This window comes from Pinus tabuliformis, chromosome 7 (genome assembly GCF_031772625.1).
Source record: "Pinus tabuliformis cultivar Carrire ecotype Pingquan chromosome 7, CPIR1, whole genome shotgun sequence".
Classification (NCBI taxonomy): domain Eukaryota; kingdom Viridiplantae; phylum Streptophyta; class Pinopsida; order Pinales; family Pinaceae; genus Pinus; species Pinus tabuliformis.
The window spans coordinates 2,026,528,196-2,026,543,394 of NC_142293.1; the positions used below are offsets into that span (position 1 = coordinate 2,026,528,196).

The 15,199-nt window shown below is 38.8% G+C and overlaps 1 protein-coding gene across 1 annotated transcript in view; it reads right to left on the reverse strand.

Moving 5' to 3' along the window:
* The window catches only part of LON2 (lon protease 2), a 262,278-nt gene that overhangs the window by 189,877 nt on the left and 57,202 nt on the right, over positions 1-15,199 (reverse strand). The window contains 1 exon segment of the mRNA XM_089455421.1: positions 12,096-12,226. Coding sequence (XP_089311547.1) covers positions 12,096-12,226 — 131 coding nt within the window.

The window sequence follows — 15,199 nt, forward strand, 5'->3', positions numbered from 1 at the left end:
AAATTGTTGAGCAAATTCCTTATAAGGCACTAGTTTTATGGTTTTTCTCATGTTAATGGTTGGCATTGTTATTTCAAGTTGCTCGCATCATATTTACTCATAAATCCTTAAAAGTAATCAATTTTTACTATAATACTCTCCTAGAAACTTACATCTTTTAACTTAACTTTTCATTAGGGATCACCCCCCTTAGTTAACCTAGGAAATAGCTCAAATGGAGAGAGTTGGAATTAGTGTGATAGCCCATTCTCTGAGTTCCCTTCCACCAACAACACCTTGTGGGGTTGAAGGCTTTTCTCACTAAAGGTAGGTGTAGGTGGCAAGTGATAACACACCCTAAGAGTTCTATAAGTTTCAAGAAAGAATAATTTTAACATGCGAAATTTTAACAAGATCTCCAATAAATTAAACTATATGCATTTTGTCATGGAACATTTAGAAACCCTAGAATAAATTCATTTGCATGCAAAATATAGAAAAAACAATGATAAACATACAAATTCTTCAATTTTTCCAAGTAAAGCCTTCTTTCAATCCCAGAAAGACATCTCCAATATAAAGATGCTTCACAAAAATCACATTTTTACCAAGTATATGTGAAAATTCACAGATCAGACTATGATCTGGACTTATTGCATTTATCTGTTTATGTTAAACACACATGAGCAACCAGAAAATATGAAAGATAAAACATGCAATACAATTTTATTAACAAATGGTTTACATTTATAGTACATGTAGTGACCGTTGGGTTTCACATCCCAAGGTCTCTTGGACTACTTAGTCTATTCAGCTTCCACACTAACCCATTTAGGATTAGGTGTCCAACATTCCCCCCCTTAATCCGAAGGGTTATGTATGAGTCCAAGAAGAGAGCTGTAATACAAAATGTGCAAATATGCATGGCAGTACTAGGCTGAATGTGCTCTATGAAATGTTGGTATAAAGGGCAATGGTTTAAGGATGACCACCAACACTGGAACGCTTAGTGCAATTCCCGGAACTCTTCCAAAACTGGCAAGAAGCTGGAGTCTTCTGCTAGAGGAAGTGATCCTATTGTTTTAAAGAGGGAAACCTTCAACCATGAAAGGAAGGTCTCACCCCGCATAAAAGGGAGAGCTTCAACCTGAAAAGGGAAGTCTCAACCTGTGATGGTTTAAGGATAACCAACAACTCTGGAATGCTTAATGCAATTCCTGGAACTCTTCCAAAACTGGCAAGAAGCTGGAGTCTTCTGCTAGAGGAAGTGTCCCAGATTGCCAACTGAAGGCATGTTCAGGGGCATCTTTGTCTCTGTCTACAACTCTGAAACTGGTGTGGCAGGTTGTGGCTCAGGCTCGCTTGATGTGACTTTGAAGCTTGTAGATGACCATCATTTCCCCCCCTGTCAGATACAAGGTGAGAAGATGGAGAAAACTCAACTGCAAGACTGTTCAATACTCTGGAACAAGTTCTGACATGTGTTTGGAATATCTTCTTGGCTGTTGATGCCCATTGCCAAGAAGCGATCCATCCAAGATGAATCTTTGTTCTTGCAGGGTGTTTGTTGCTGAAGCATCTATGTGAAGAATGGCTAGTTTTATGACAGTGCTTACATGGATGAAGATCAAAACAGTGATCTTTCTGTTAGACACCTAATCCTAAAGGGTTAGTGTGGAAGCCGAAAAGACTAAGCAGTCCAAGAGACCTTGGGATCTGAAACCCAAGAGTCACAACATTGTATTATAAATGTACATCTCTTGTTAATAAAAAATGAACTCACTGATTTATCTTTCATATTGTTTGTTGTCCATGTGTGTTTAACATGGTATCAGAGCCGCTTGTTTTTCTGTGGCCTGTTATGTGCATGTCAGTCCTGCACCTCTGCCCATAATCCTGTGTCTGAGCTGCCTTGAATAGCGCTGATGTGGTCTTCATTATCTCTGTCACTGTGTACGTTTCTGTTGCTAACACGCTACTCCTGACTGACATCTCTGTATCTCTGCGCTTGTCAGCTATGCGTTTTATATATTCTGCCATTCTCAGTCTAACGCTCAGCCTGTCGCTCTCCCATCGGTTCCGCTGGTCGCTCTGCGCTAACTGTTCTAACGCCTCTCTTGATTATTTGACTTCTCAACGCTCACTGTGGTGGCTGTGCGCTCAAATCAGTTATATCCTTGCTCCTGAAATTACAGTGGTTTGATGCTCTGCATTATTCTATGTAACACACTATCCTGCGTGCTACTCCGTGACCTGCACTCCTGGAATTTTGACAGTCTTTATTGACGTAACGCTCCTTCTTTTTTATTCTTGTTGACTAGATTATGATGAATGTAGATATTATTCATGGGATGATATTATTCTGCTAGAAAATCTTGTGCCCCGAATTAACTGTGGAACTAGAAATCAGAGGACGAGTGTCTTTGTAAACCTTTTCATTCTCTCTCCTGTGTACATGTCTTCTCGCAGCACTCAAAAAAAAAAACTTTACCATCAAGTGATACGCATTGTGCGTGATTGAATCTATTTTGTTGAGTGATTCAATGTTTTATCTGGCCTTCATATCGAAATTTTAGGAAGTTGTGCATACAATTTATGATTTTTTAGACAATAGTTTGGACGATGAGCGGGTGATATGGAGTATACCTATGCCATACTGTATTGGCTATGAAGAACAACTAGTCTAGCGGCAGCGGGGCGATATTACACCTGAAAATCGAATAAGCTTGGTCCAAGCTTCTCACATACAATACAAATGTGGTTCCGAGACAATTTTCTCAGCTGAAGGATGCACTAAGTACTGAAGCCCATACGTCGTCGGTTTCTGCAAGATGTAAAGCCCATACGTCGTCGGTTTCTGCAAGATATAAAGCCCATACGTCGTCGGTTCGTTTTTGCAAGATATCACGGCGAAATTTCACTTTTCCTGAACGCAGACGTGAGCCCATACGTCGTCGGTTCGAATCACAAGAAAATTTTCCTTTTTTGTAAGTCGTTAATTCGAATCTCCGCATTGCTCCTCATTTCTCCAAACGGGATCGGATTCGAAAAGCAAAAAGTTGCTGTCATTTTGAAAAATTTGAAGAAATCGAGTGACATTTCAGAAAGCCGCCTCAAGAAAAGGTTCCACCCATCTTTCTTGCCCCAAATAACTTAGAATCGCGACTTTGTAAAATTGCCCAATACAATATTTATGGGACTGTTCAGAGATTTTATGTAGGATTTAATATATCAAGCATTGATGTCTAAGAGTACATAAAAACCTGGAGAATAAAAGGCCTTAACACACCAATGCTTCCGACATAGATAGACGACGTGGCTTCAATCTCTTTTGCATATTGGGAGTAGATCGTATGGTATGGTATTGTATGTTATGCGGACGAATGCATGTTTATCAGTTTTGTGGGGTTTGAGAAAGGGAAAGAGTTTATGCGCTGTGCGCTGTTTTGAAGTGATATACGGTGATATATATATCGGTAGCATGATATATATTATGCGTTGTGCGCTGTTTTAAAGTGGTTATATACAGTGATATATATTGAATGCGCAGTTTTAATATTGAATGTGCCTTGTTTTAAATGATGGTCACTGTAGGGCATGTGGGCGATCCTCTGATCTCGCTGCGATGCCCTCATTGGGACTGTGTTGTTGAGGTAGAGCATTTGGGCTATAATCCTCTGATCTAGCTTCAGCGCCTTCATTGCCAAAACGCCCTGTCCTGAACGTTCTGGGTCGTAAATAATACAGACACATCTTCTGATATTCTCCTGGTAATTCATAAACGTTTCAATTAGTTCCACAGTTTGAAAGGAACCCATTAAAGTTGACTGGTACCATCCAACAGTGTTGTTATCGGCATTCACTTCTCTCAGGCATCGCATCATTTCAAGTTAATAATTTGCCCCATCGGCATCGGCTTCATCTTCCTCTTCCGCTCCCCGGCTCGGGAATGGGAAACAGTTGGTGACCTCCAGAACGCTTCCAATATCCAAACCTTGACTGAGGGTTTTGTTACATGTAGCAACTCCCAAGCAGTAAATTCAAGTTTGTCTTTGGTGATTGAAAATTCCAGATTGGCTGGGTACGTTACAGTATAGCTTCAACATTCATCTCTCAGTGTAAGAGGCTACAACACTTGGTTATTGGAGGTCGAATTCATAGGGAAGTGTTCACTTCAACCAGTGCACTGAATTTCATTGAATTAAATCCTTGTATTGGCCTAGAGAATATTTAACATTCAATTCCTATTGGCAGCACAAATTATTTCATGTTCAGATCAGACCAAGGTCCTATGGCAGCTTATTGAAGAAACCGTGTTGTTGGTAGGCTACCTTCATTTTCGGAGTTGAATATTGTTGCAGAGGAAATCAATAGAGAAGCAGTCCCAGTTGCTGAGTGGGAATAATGTATGATGCTTGTGTTGTCAACAAGAATATAGTAGAGTTGGAATTTTGTATGTGGTCAAAGAGTTAAGTCTTATTCATATGTACGATGGTGGAGAGTATTCTTGTACACAGTATTGCAAGCTGATTGATTTGAAGTTGTTGCCATAAGTTTATTTGGTGTCCATCTTTTCCTCATTGTTTTACTATCTTTTGAGGTTAGAAATGGCTCCAATCGGTGCAATATTAGAGTTAGTGGACAATCTAATACTCTCTAGTATGAATAATACAGTCAAAATCAGCAAGGATTTTCTCACCGATATTCATAGTTGTTTGCAAAATGTACAAGAAAAGATCGATTTTTTGCAGCTTGAATCACAGCTACAGCAAGAAGAGCTACATCAAAATAGACACCATTCTGAACCTGTTTTTGTTCAGAACATTGAGACAACCACCCATCAGCAGCATGTTAATAATGTTACAGTTCATTCAAATAAAGCAGCAGCTGTACATGCAGATGCAGAAACTCAGTCTGCACTTCCCAAGCCCATCATCAGACCTTGGGAACAGCTTGTCCACAACAAGCACAGAACTGGTCTTGGATATGACAAGGACTTGTCCTTTCATATTCCAGACTATGCCAAGCCCATTCAGTTTCAGAGTGCTGGATTCATTTATGACAGTTCACCTACTCCTCATGACAGTTCAGCTTCAGCTGTTCCAGATTCTGCTCCTCTTCTACAGCAACAACAACAACAACAAAAACAACAGATCGTGAAATGCCAACACTGTGATCGAGTTGGCCATCTGAAAGATCACTATTTTGATCTTCATCCATGTAAGCACTGTCATAAAACCAGTCATTCTTCACACAGATGCTTCAGAAACAAACATCCTGCAAGAACAAAGATTCATCTAGGATGGATCGCTTCTTGGCAATGGGCATCAACAGCCAAGAAGATATTCCAAACACATGTCAGAACTTGTTCCAGAGTATTGAACAGTCTTGCAGTTGAGTTTTCTCCATCTTCTCACCTTGTATCTGACAGGGGGGAAATGTTGGTCATCTACAAGCTTCAAAGTCACATCAAGCGAGCCTGAGCCACAACCTGCCACACCAGTTTCAGAGTTGTAGCCAGAGACAAAGATGCCCGTGAACAGATTGAGAACACTTCCTCTAGCAGAAGACACCAGCTTCTTGCCAGTTTTGGAAGAGTTCCAGGAATTGCATTAAGCATTCCAGAGTTGTTGGTCATCCTTAAACCATCACAGATTGAGAACACTTCCTCTAGCAGAAAACTTCAGTTTCTTGCCAGTGTTGGAAGAGTTCCGGGAACTGCACTAAGCGTTCCAGTGTTGGTGGTCATCCTTAAACCACCGCCCTTTTCTTACCAACATTTCATAGAGCACATTCAGCCTAGTGCTGCCATGCATTTTTTGCACATTTTGTATTACAGCTCTCTTCTTGGACTCATACATAACCCTTCGGATTAAGGGGGGGAATGTTGGACACCTAATCCTAAAGGGTTAGTGTGGAAGCCGAAAAGACTAAGCAGTCCAAGAGACCTTGGGATCTGAAACCCAAGAGTCACAACATTGTATTATAAATGTACATCTCTTGTTAATAAAAAATGAACTCACTGATTTATCTTTCATATTGTTTGTTGTCCATGTGTGTTTAACACTTTCAAATGGCCAACTCGATCACAGTGTTGGCATTTCACGATCTGTTGTTGTTGTTGTTGTTGTTGCTGTGGAAGAGGGGCAGAGTTTGGAACAGCTGGAGGTGAACTGTCATGAGGAGCAGGTGAACTGTCATGAATGAATCCAGCACTCTGAAACTGAATGGGCTTGGCATAGTCTGGAATATGAAAGGACAAGTCCTTGTCATATCCAAGACCAGTTATGTGCTTGTTGTGGACAAGTTGTTCCCAAGGTCTGATGATGGGCTTAGGAAGTGCAGACTGAGTTTCTACATCTGCATATACAAAGGTTGCTTTATTTGAATGAACTGTAACATTATTGACTTGCTGCTGATGGATGGTTGTCTCAATGTTCTGAACAGAAACAGATTCAGAATGATGACTATTTTGATGTAGCTCTTCTTGCTGTAGCTGTGATTCAAGCTGCAAAAAATCGATCTTTTCCTGTGCATTTTGTAGACATGTCTGAATTTCTGAGAGAGATCCTTTACTAATTTGTAATGTGTCATCAACAGTAGATTGTATAAGAGTTTTCATGAACTCTAATAGTTCACTGATTCTGGCCATTTTTCTTCAATGTCAGATTTACACCTTAAAAACTGATCACTATTATTACTTAATGCAGAAAAGTAATATCCACTTACAGTACACAGCAATATCTTGTATAAATGTGCAGCAAATGAATCAGGGAATCAATGCATATATATGTAGACAGAAATTATAATGGGTTTTAAATACAATGCCACACTTGGGGCAGCAGTAAACTTGCTTGGATCCTTCAAGTACTCCTTCACTTTCAAACAAGTTCCCAGAATCCAGGTTCTTTAAAACGGACTAGTAGTTACCAAAATTGATGCAGGGCCAACCCTGCTATTACCCAGAATCTTTATCACACACATATAAACATGCATCTCAGCCTTTTTTTTTTTTTACCCAAATCAAAAACCTCAATAGCTGGCAATTTCCCAACTGTACCATTTGCATGCAGAAGCTTATCTTTCATGTGGTTCAAAGTCATTCACCACTGATTTCATACTTTCATTAAAAGCCATCATATATGGAATTATCTCAATTCCAATATCTACTCATCAGCAGGCAAATTCATAACTTCTTAAACCCAATGACTCAAATCATTCAAATGCTCATCAACCCAATAAACATCATTCATTTATGACCAAAATTCAATGAAACAATGTGCCCATGTTTTAATATTCAATTTAACATTATTTTAATCAATGAAAGGCTTGGACTTGTCCTTACTCAATGCGCCCTTGATCTTTTAGCAGTGGTACAAATGATCCCCAATGAATCTCAGCCTCCTAAAATGATGAAGAATTCAGTCTTCCAAGCATCTGGAAGTCCTATATAATATATATGCCCTTGGATTCAAATAAGGAAATGCTTTCGGCCTGCAAGAATGAATGGCTCTTGCCCTATCAAGAATGAATGGTTCTCGGATTTGTTCATAGAGTGAGGTTTTTCCGGCCTTCTTCAAGGGCATAAACAAAGGGACAGAACTCGTCCTCCTTACTCAACACAAATTGAATAGTCAAACAGCGTTAATGCAGCAATCAAGACCTCATTATTTTCTTCAATGTAGTTCAAACAACCATCGTTGGGAACAAAGGCAACAATCTTCTTTCCATTCTTGATAAGCTGAACTCTTGCACACTTACGATGTGTACCATATACACAAGCGGTTCAATTGTTATGGACAGGTGTATACCATTCAATAAAACCGCAGTTCAATGTTATGGACAGCGTTAATACGCATTCAACATTCAATAAAACTCAACAGCGTTATACCATTCAGCGTTATACCATTTTTTTTAACAGTCTTCAAGCCACAGCGTTACCATACAACATAGTTCAATGCCATTCAAAGGGACAGTGTTACCATACGTATACCATTCAATACATGCCAAGAGCGCTTCAAGCGTCGACAAAACCTCTAAGAAAATTTAAACGCAAAGTATGGAAAATAATTCTAGGTTTCTATTGAAGACAGTCGCATTGTTCCCGAATCAAGTTGAAAACCCAAAAGGGCGAGGGCTTGAACTGAGGACTGAATAGATGCCTGGGGTGAAATGAATCCTGTAAAACGAGAGGCATCCATTTCGGTGTCTAGGATAAAGGGCCAACGAGCATGGCCACCTTGTTACATGTAGGGGTTTTAAATTCGTAAAGAAACCCACATCAAAACACAACCCTTAACATTTCCCTACAACATAACCTTTGCTTGGGCCATGGTAGCCGAACCTGTGATAGGAAGCCACAAAAGTTCAGAGGTCAACATCTCTAATCGCCAGCGCAGTGAAGGAAGAACCAGGCATGTAAACGCCTAACCTAAAGCAATGTTACAGGTGCTAACAGTTGCAGGGGTTTCAAAGTGGTGTTAGTGAAGCCTCGACATACCTCCAGCCGAAGAGAGGGCAGTCCATAGAGTTACAAATGAAAGGAATTCGAGAATGAATCCTGAAACACAACAGGGTTTACGAAACTGAGTCAGGCTTTCATGGTTGGATCAACGAAAGGAATCTACACCATTCATTACACCACTAGTACAAGCTACTGGATGATAATCATGTGATAGTCATGGGGAAAGGGCTACGTGACCAACATTGAGTTATGGGGCAGAGCAAGAGTTTCCACGCACGAGTATGCTACAACACAGAAAATATGGCGAGCGTTAAACAGACAAGCTCAAGCGTTTCAATGTTAGGCGAATGTCAGAGGAAACAGAGAGCGCAGGTATAAAACGTCTATGACACTGACGCAGTGAGACAGCATTTGCAGCTGGTCTCTTGACAGAGGGCGCAGGCTTGACAGAAGGTGCAGACAATATCAAAAACGTATATGACAGACAGACATGTCAGAACAGCTTGGACAGCGCTGGCAGTGTCAGGCAGAGGAATCGTTCAAGTGAATATGTCAGACAGGGCGCAGGTCTGTATAAAGGAATATGGCAGAAATAAACTGCACAGATAGGCCATAAAACAAATGGCTCACATTAATTATGCAGGGCAGGAATACGCCTGCTCTGATACCATGTTAAACACACATGGGCAACCAGAAAATATGAAAGATAAAACATGCAATACAATTTTATTAACAAATGGTTTACATTTATAGTACATGTAGTGATCGTTGGGTTTCACATCCCAAGGTCTCTTGGACTACTTAGTCTATTCAGCTTCCACACTAACCCATTTAGGATTAGGTGTCCAACAGTTTACTATACTCCTACCTTTTATTAAATATTATTAGTCTCAGAAAAATAAACAAGGGGGAGGCTAGCCTTTTATACACATTTCTTAACATCTAGATAATGGCTAGCTAACAACTAGTTGGACTCCTCTAGAAAATAATATTTATTATTCATCCAAATGTTGAAGACTAGTAATTTTAATAAGATATTGCAATTACATTCATAATTTGCCCAATATGGCATCCAACTAACCCAAGTATTCCCATGGAGATCCACACACCCTTTGCTTGCGGTCAAGAAATTGGTGTTTGGTCCAAGGTAGCTCCAACAACTAGCTTGGAGGTCCCAACGTTCACTCAACAGCTAGATAGTAGTTAGACTTGCCCCTTGATGAACTCAACTTGCTTGAAAAATGGCTTGATTTGGTTGAAGATTACTTCCCTTTGACTTACAATAGCTACTTAATCCAAGATGCCCAAATGTTCCACTTTACTTTCTCATGGCTACCTTATCCTCTCAAAAGTTTAGATGAATTGACTTTTCCATGGATAGTAAACTCGAATTGTCACCTCTTTCCTCTAGCTCTAACACCTTAATAACTTGGCCAAGCGTTCCACCTATTTTGACTACTATTTTCTTTCATCTAAACTATGATGAGCCCCACTAGCTTCCAAAGTCCACTACACTGCCACATCATCAGATTTCCTACCACATCATCATGCCCAAGTTGGAGATCTCTAATGCCCTTAAGGTTCTTGAAAAACTAAGATCCGAGTTTTGTTCCTCTCTCTTCTTGTAGACCAATTTTGACATAATGCATGTAAAAATTGCCCAGCGTTGCCCCTATTTTGCCACCTAGAAACCTATAGTACTTGTTGACCAACTTTAACCAGTGGTATCTTGACAATGCCTTCATTGTTTGGAAAAATTCAATGTGGCATGTTATCCTCTCATGAAATTAAACAATTTGGCACCAAATTGACTTTTTTACTTCCAAGACCATTTGCATTGGGAAAGGTGAACTACCTCAAGAAACATGAAAGTTGACTTTGTGAGATTGCCATGTATGACAACAATCTAAGGGATACTACACCAAGTCCAAGGCCACATACAAACTTAATAGAGACAAACATGCAATAAGACCTGCGTGCACCATGACCCAGGCTGGACTGGCCCAAAAACTAGTGATCACCCATACAAAAGCAAGCTCCTCTGAAACCATGAGTCCTCAAGAAGCCCATCCAAGGCCCTCCAATCCTATATAGAACAAAAGGAGTGAGAGACGAACCCAAAGGTACCAACCATGATCCGAACAAACATAATGTCTAGGACAGCGAATACAACACCTCATATGGTTGTTACAAGGCTTTTGACTTGTGACCTTTGGCTTAAAAGGGTGTGAAGTGTGTTGCAAAAACATAGATATATCCCTGTTGACATGAGGGGTAACAAGGAAGAAAAGGTAGGTGCATTAGAACAATAATAAGATGGGTCTTTCCACAATTACATCATGCGACCGCCTTTACAGACCTAATACAATAATTGTTCCTTCAAGCCATGTGCCCTATTAAAACCACCTCCATGATGCCTACATACCAACCTAGGATATAAAAATGTCCATCAAGGCAAGGAGTTATCGCCCACCAGTGCGCAGTCATCAAAGCCATACAATCGAGCACCATGAAGATGAAACTAAGAAAACCACTCATGATCATCCACCCAAGGGAAAATAAGATACACTTTTACACTTCATCCCACATGACCTTATAGAGCTATAAATTGCACGCATTTGGCTTTAAAAATGGTGGTCAAAAAATTTCGGGTACCCTTGTTGAAAGAGGGATAACAAGGGTAAATAGTGGTTATGGTTAGGGTTTGATAGGTGGCTATAAATAAGGAAGGAATTCTCTTTCTTTGGTATGAATGGTATTGTTATAGTGATCATTCTCTTAGGAGAAGAAATGATGTTCAAGGATTATTATATGATGTAACTCTACCTTAAGGTTATTTTGATTGAAATAAAAGTATCACAAGTCCAACATTTCATGGACATATGACTTGTGATACATCTTAAGCACATCAGGACCCTAACATAAAAGGAGCGACAAATAAGTATTCTTGCAAGTGGTTACAATAACTGAACTATATCACCTTTACTTGCTAGAATTTGGAAAAAAATTATACAACATATAAAATTTTAGAAAATAAAATATAAGAAAAATTGATTGTTTGACAACTATGATACCTCGAAAGTAATGAAATGGCAATCCACATGAATAGTGATTAGTAATAATATCATTTAAGCACTTAAGGACACTGACATAAATGGAATCAACAATTAAGTTTTCTTCTAAATGGTTAAAAACAGCTACACTTTCTCACCTTTACTTGCCACAACTCAGAATAAATTATACTACCTATAAAATTTATTAAGAAAAAGAATGCAAGCAAAATTGACTCTTTGATAGCCCACGGGGCTTTGGATTGACGGTGAATGGGTGCATTGTTAAGGCACTCCTTGCGATAGGTCACCGGTTCAAATCCCCCGTGGGTGCTTACCTAGCAAAAAAAACAAAAAAATTGACTCTTTGACAGCTATGACACCTTGAAATCAAAAGACAGACAATCCACATGAATAATGATTTGTAGTAGTATCAACCTACGCAAAATTCCTCAAGGAACAAATAGATACATTGAAATATGCCACAAGAAATGAAATTGTGTCACAAAATGTAGCATATACAGAAGCTGAAAAATGCCAAAAGAAGAAACAATAGCTGCTGCAAAATATGCCATAAAGCAGATTTAGACATCTGTGGATACTGATCATTAAAGGTCTTGTTTTGTTCAGGGTCAAGAACTTCTAACAATGCAGATGCGGGGTCTCCTCGCACATCTGAACCTGTCTTATCAACCTCATCTAGAAGTATTACAGGATTGTTCACTCCCACCCTCTGCAATGAAAATCCAAGAAACATTTACAAGCTATTAAAAAGAAATTTTTAATTTCTCAAAAGAAGCATGACAAGATGTTTTCAAGGTGCAAAGATATTTATGCAAAATCAAGGAGCAAAAGATCAAGTACAAAGAAGATAAGGTATAGCATGGTAATTAGTGAAACCAATAAAAGATGACCAGGTAGATGCTTTCTCTTATTTTCGGAAAATACAGCTTATGTTTCATTGCAATACAACACAGAATATATCAAGCATCATACATAATTGAGAAAAGTTGTGCTTAAGCAGCCTAAATGTCCATGCAATAAATTTAGAAGCTAAAGCCTAATAATAAGACAAATGTCTTTTTGAAATGCTGCTTATATTTCTTCATTGAACAGACAAGTACATCATAGGTCAGAAATTTACATTACACAAACCACTGGGCTACTGGCAAATTCTCACCCAAGAAAAGCAAAAAAGAACAGCATATGAACCTTCACACTAGGGGAAAGGGACTCAAGATAATGACGAAAGATACATGTTAAAAAAATTTGCTACTAATCATTCAGTCCTAAACCATTTTATGTTTATTTAGGGATATATTCATTATCCAAAATAACATATTTTTAGTTGTGTGGAGCATTAAAGGAGGTTAATAGATAAATGTACTATAAATCATACTATCATGTGAATAATGTGGTATATAATGATTCAGCTTTGAACCTTTCCACAAATTCTTGATCTGCGTGTTCCATTATGTCATTCAATTTGTATCAGAACATTTATGGTTTTAACAAACAGGAAGTGCAATGGAGATGATGTTGTGAGAAGGATGATAGGCATTTGAACATTGTAATGAATACATGGTCCTATTGAAGAAGAGAAACCATGAGAAAAGAAACCAGTATGAACCTGAAGAAAGAATTGATGGTGGAAATTGCATGAAATTCCAAGAGAAAACAAATCGCTGGCGAGAAAAGTGTTTGGCATCATTGTCGGTAAAATTAACATTTTCCTCATTATTTATCCATTTTCAATGATTTCGGTTGTGTTGCAAACTAGATTCAGCAGATCACCAAACACTATTCATAGTTTTTCAAGATTCACCATAGATTTTAAATTATGAATCCTGCAAGAATTGAATTTGATGTTAATTCTAGATATGTAGTCAGTAAATTGCAAATTATGTCCATCATGTTGACCTCTACTGGTCAACTACCCATGCAGTACACCCCCCTTTTCTTTGCAAGAAGGGGCAGCACCTGATCAGCGTTTCCGTGCCATCCTGCAGTCATCAGCAGCTTGATCATTTTGATTGTAAACCCAGTCTGCATGTATGAATTGTAAATAATCTTAGCAGACATGAGTCGTGTATGTGTATTGCCTAGGTGGACCTAACTTTCTAGTGGTAATCTACGTCCCGGAAGGTTTTTTGTCTCACCGATCCATGGATCGGCAGAGTTTTCCTTCAAACGTGACCCCAAAGCCGGGATGGATTTTGTCATTAGAACTTTAGGAGAATCCTAGTGTGTTGATCTGCTAGATTATAGTTGTGTCGCAGAACTGGGTGTTTTGTGAGGGTCTGTATTAAGTGGGTTTGTCCCCTTGAGATGTAAATTGTAAAAAGTCATCATGAAATGTGTCTTGAGGGTTGAAAATGTTTTAAATCCCCTCGTGAGTCCTAAGTCCTAGGTCTTAGGTGATGTTTCCAAAGGCTTAGTTCGATGATCCATTTAAAAAATGAAATAAAATAATAAAATAAATAAAAATTAAGAAATTTAAAAATTTTAAAAAATAAAATAAAATAATAAAAAATTTAAAAAATTTAAAAAATAAAATAAAATAATATTTTAAGTGAATAAATCGACGGATGAGATCAAGAGATGTCTTGATCCTCATCAACGGTCGAGATCATTTCTACATGGATCATTCGAACTAGCCGTTGGGATCATTTCCTTTATATAGGGTCTTAAGTGGTCATTTCAGATTCAATAGGATCTGTGAGTCTGAGACTGAAGAAGCTCTCTTGTAAATCTGTTTCTGGTTAATAAAAGAAGACTTTGGGGTCCATATCTTGCTGGTGTTACTCTCTTAAAATGCTGTGAGATTGTTTCATTTTCTGCATATGTTATTTTCAGCCGTTAATAATAGCTTTTTTGTAGAGTATTGTGAGCACAGGTATCTTGTTCACTTGCTGGGGTTTGGGTGCTGTTAGGGTTTCTGAAGTAATGGCAGGTATCTCCATTACTTCCTGAGATCTAACAGCATTTCTGCCCTCTTTATTGACAGTTGTTTTGAGCTGTGCAGAAAACATCATTGAAGGAAATTTTGTGGGCGTTCGGGGAAGTTCTCGGCTGAACCAGCCAACTCCCGCAAGCACTTTTTGCTGAGCCCAGTTGGATTTGATCCTGGGTTTATCATTCGGTTTATTTTTCTAAGTTTGCATGAGAGATTTTCTGAAGTTCTTCACAGTGACAATCTGAAATTTCTGTTCTTTAAAATGTTTTCCGTGCTTATTGCCGAATCTGGCTGTTAAGGGGCCAAATCTATACATTAATCAGTTGTTTCAAGGTTTCAAATTTTTGATCTAGGGTTTTAAATGTTTGTTTTATTTAATTTTCATTAGGGTTTTTTTTTTTTTTTTTTTTTTTTTTTTGTGCAGGGTGCTCATAAATACCAGATTTTTGGGACTTCAGGGCTGCCAAGATCATAGAAATCCGCTACTTAAAATCGTGGTCCATCACTCCTGCTCAGCCAGCAGATCCGAGTCCGACCTCCCTTCACGCAGAAAAACAGCAGCTCCAGCGTTTCATAGATGTATAATCCTCGTCCATGCACGATAAGAGAAGTAAAATGTTGAAACGATACCAGTTCTAGAAAGCCCGGCAATCGGCGTATCAACGGCTCAGGGCTACGATTTCTTTTGTCTCAGTTAGCAAACGATTCCCTTCAGAAATGCTGAGCTGCCGACAGAGAATCGACTTTCTA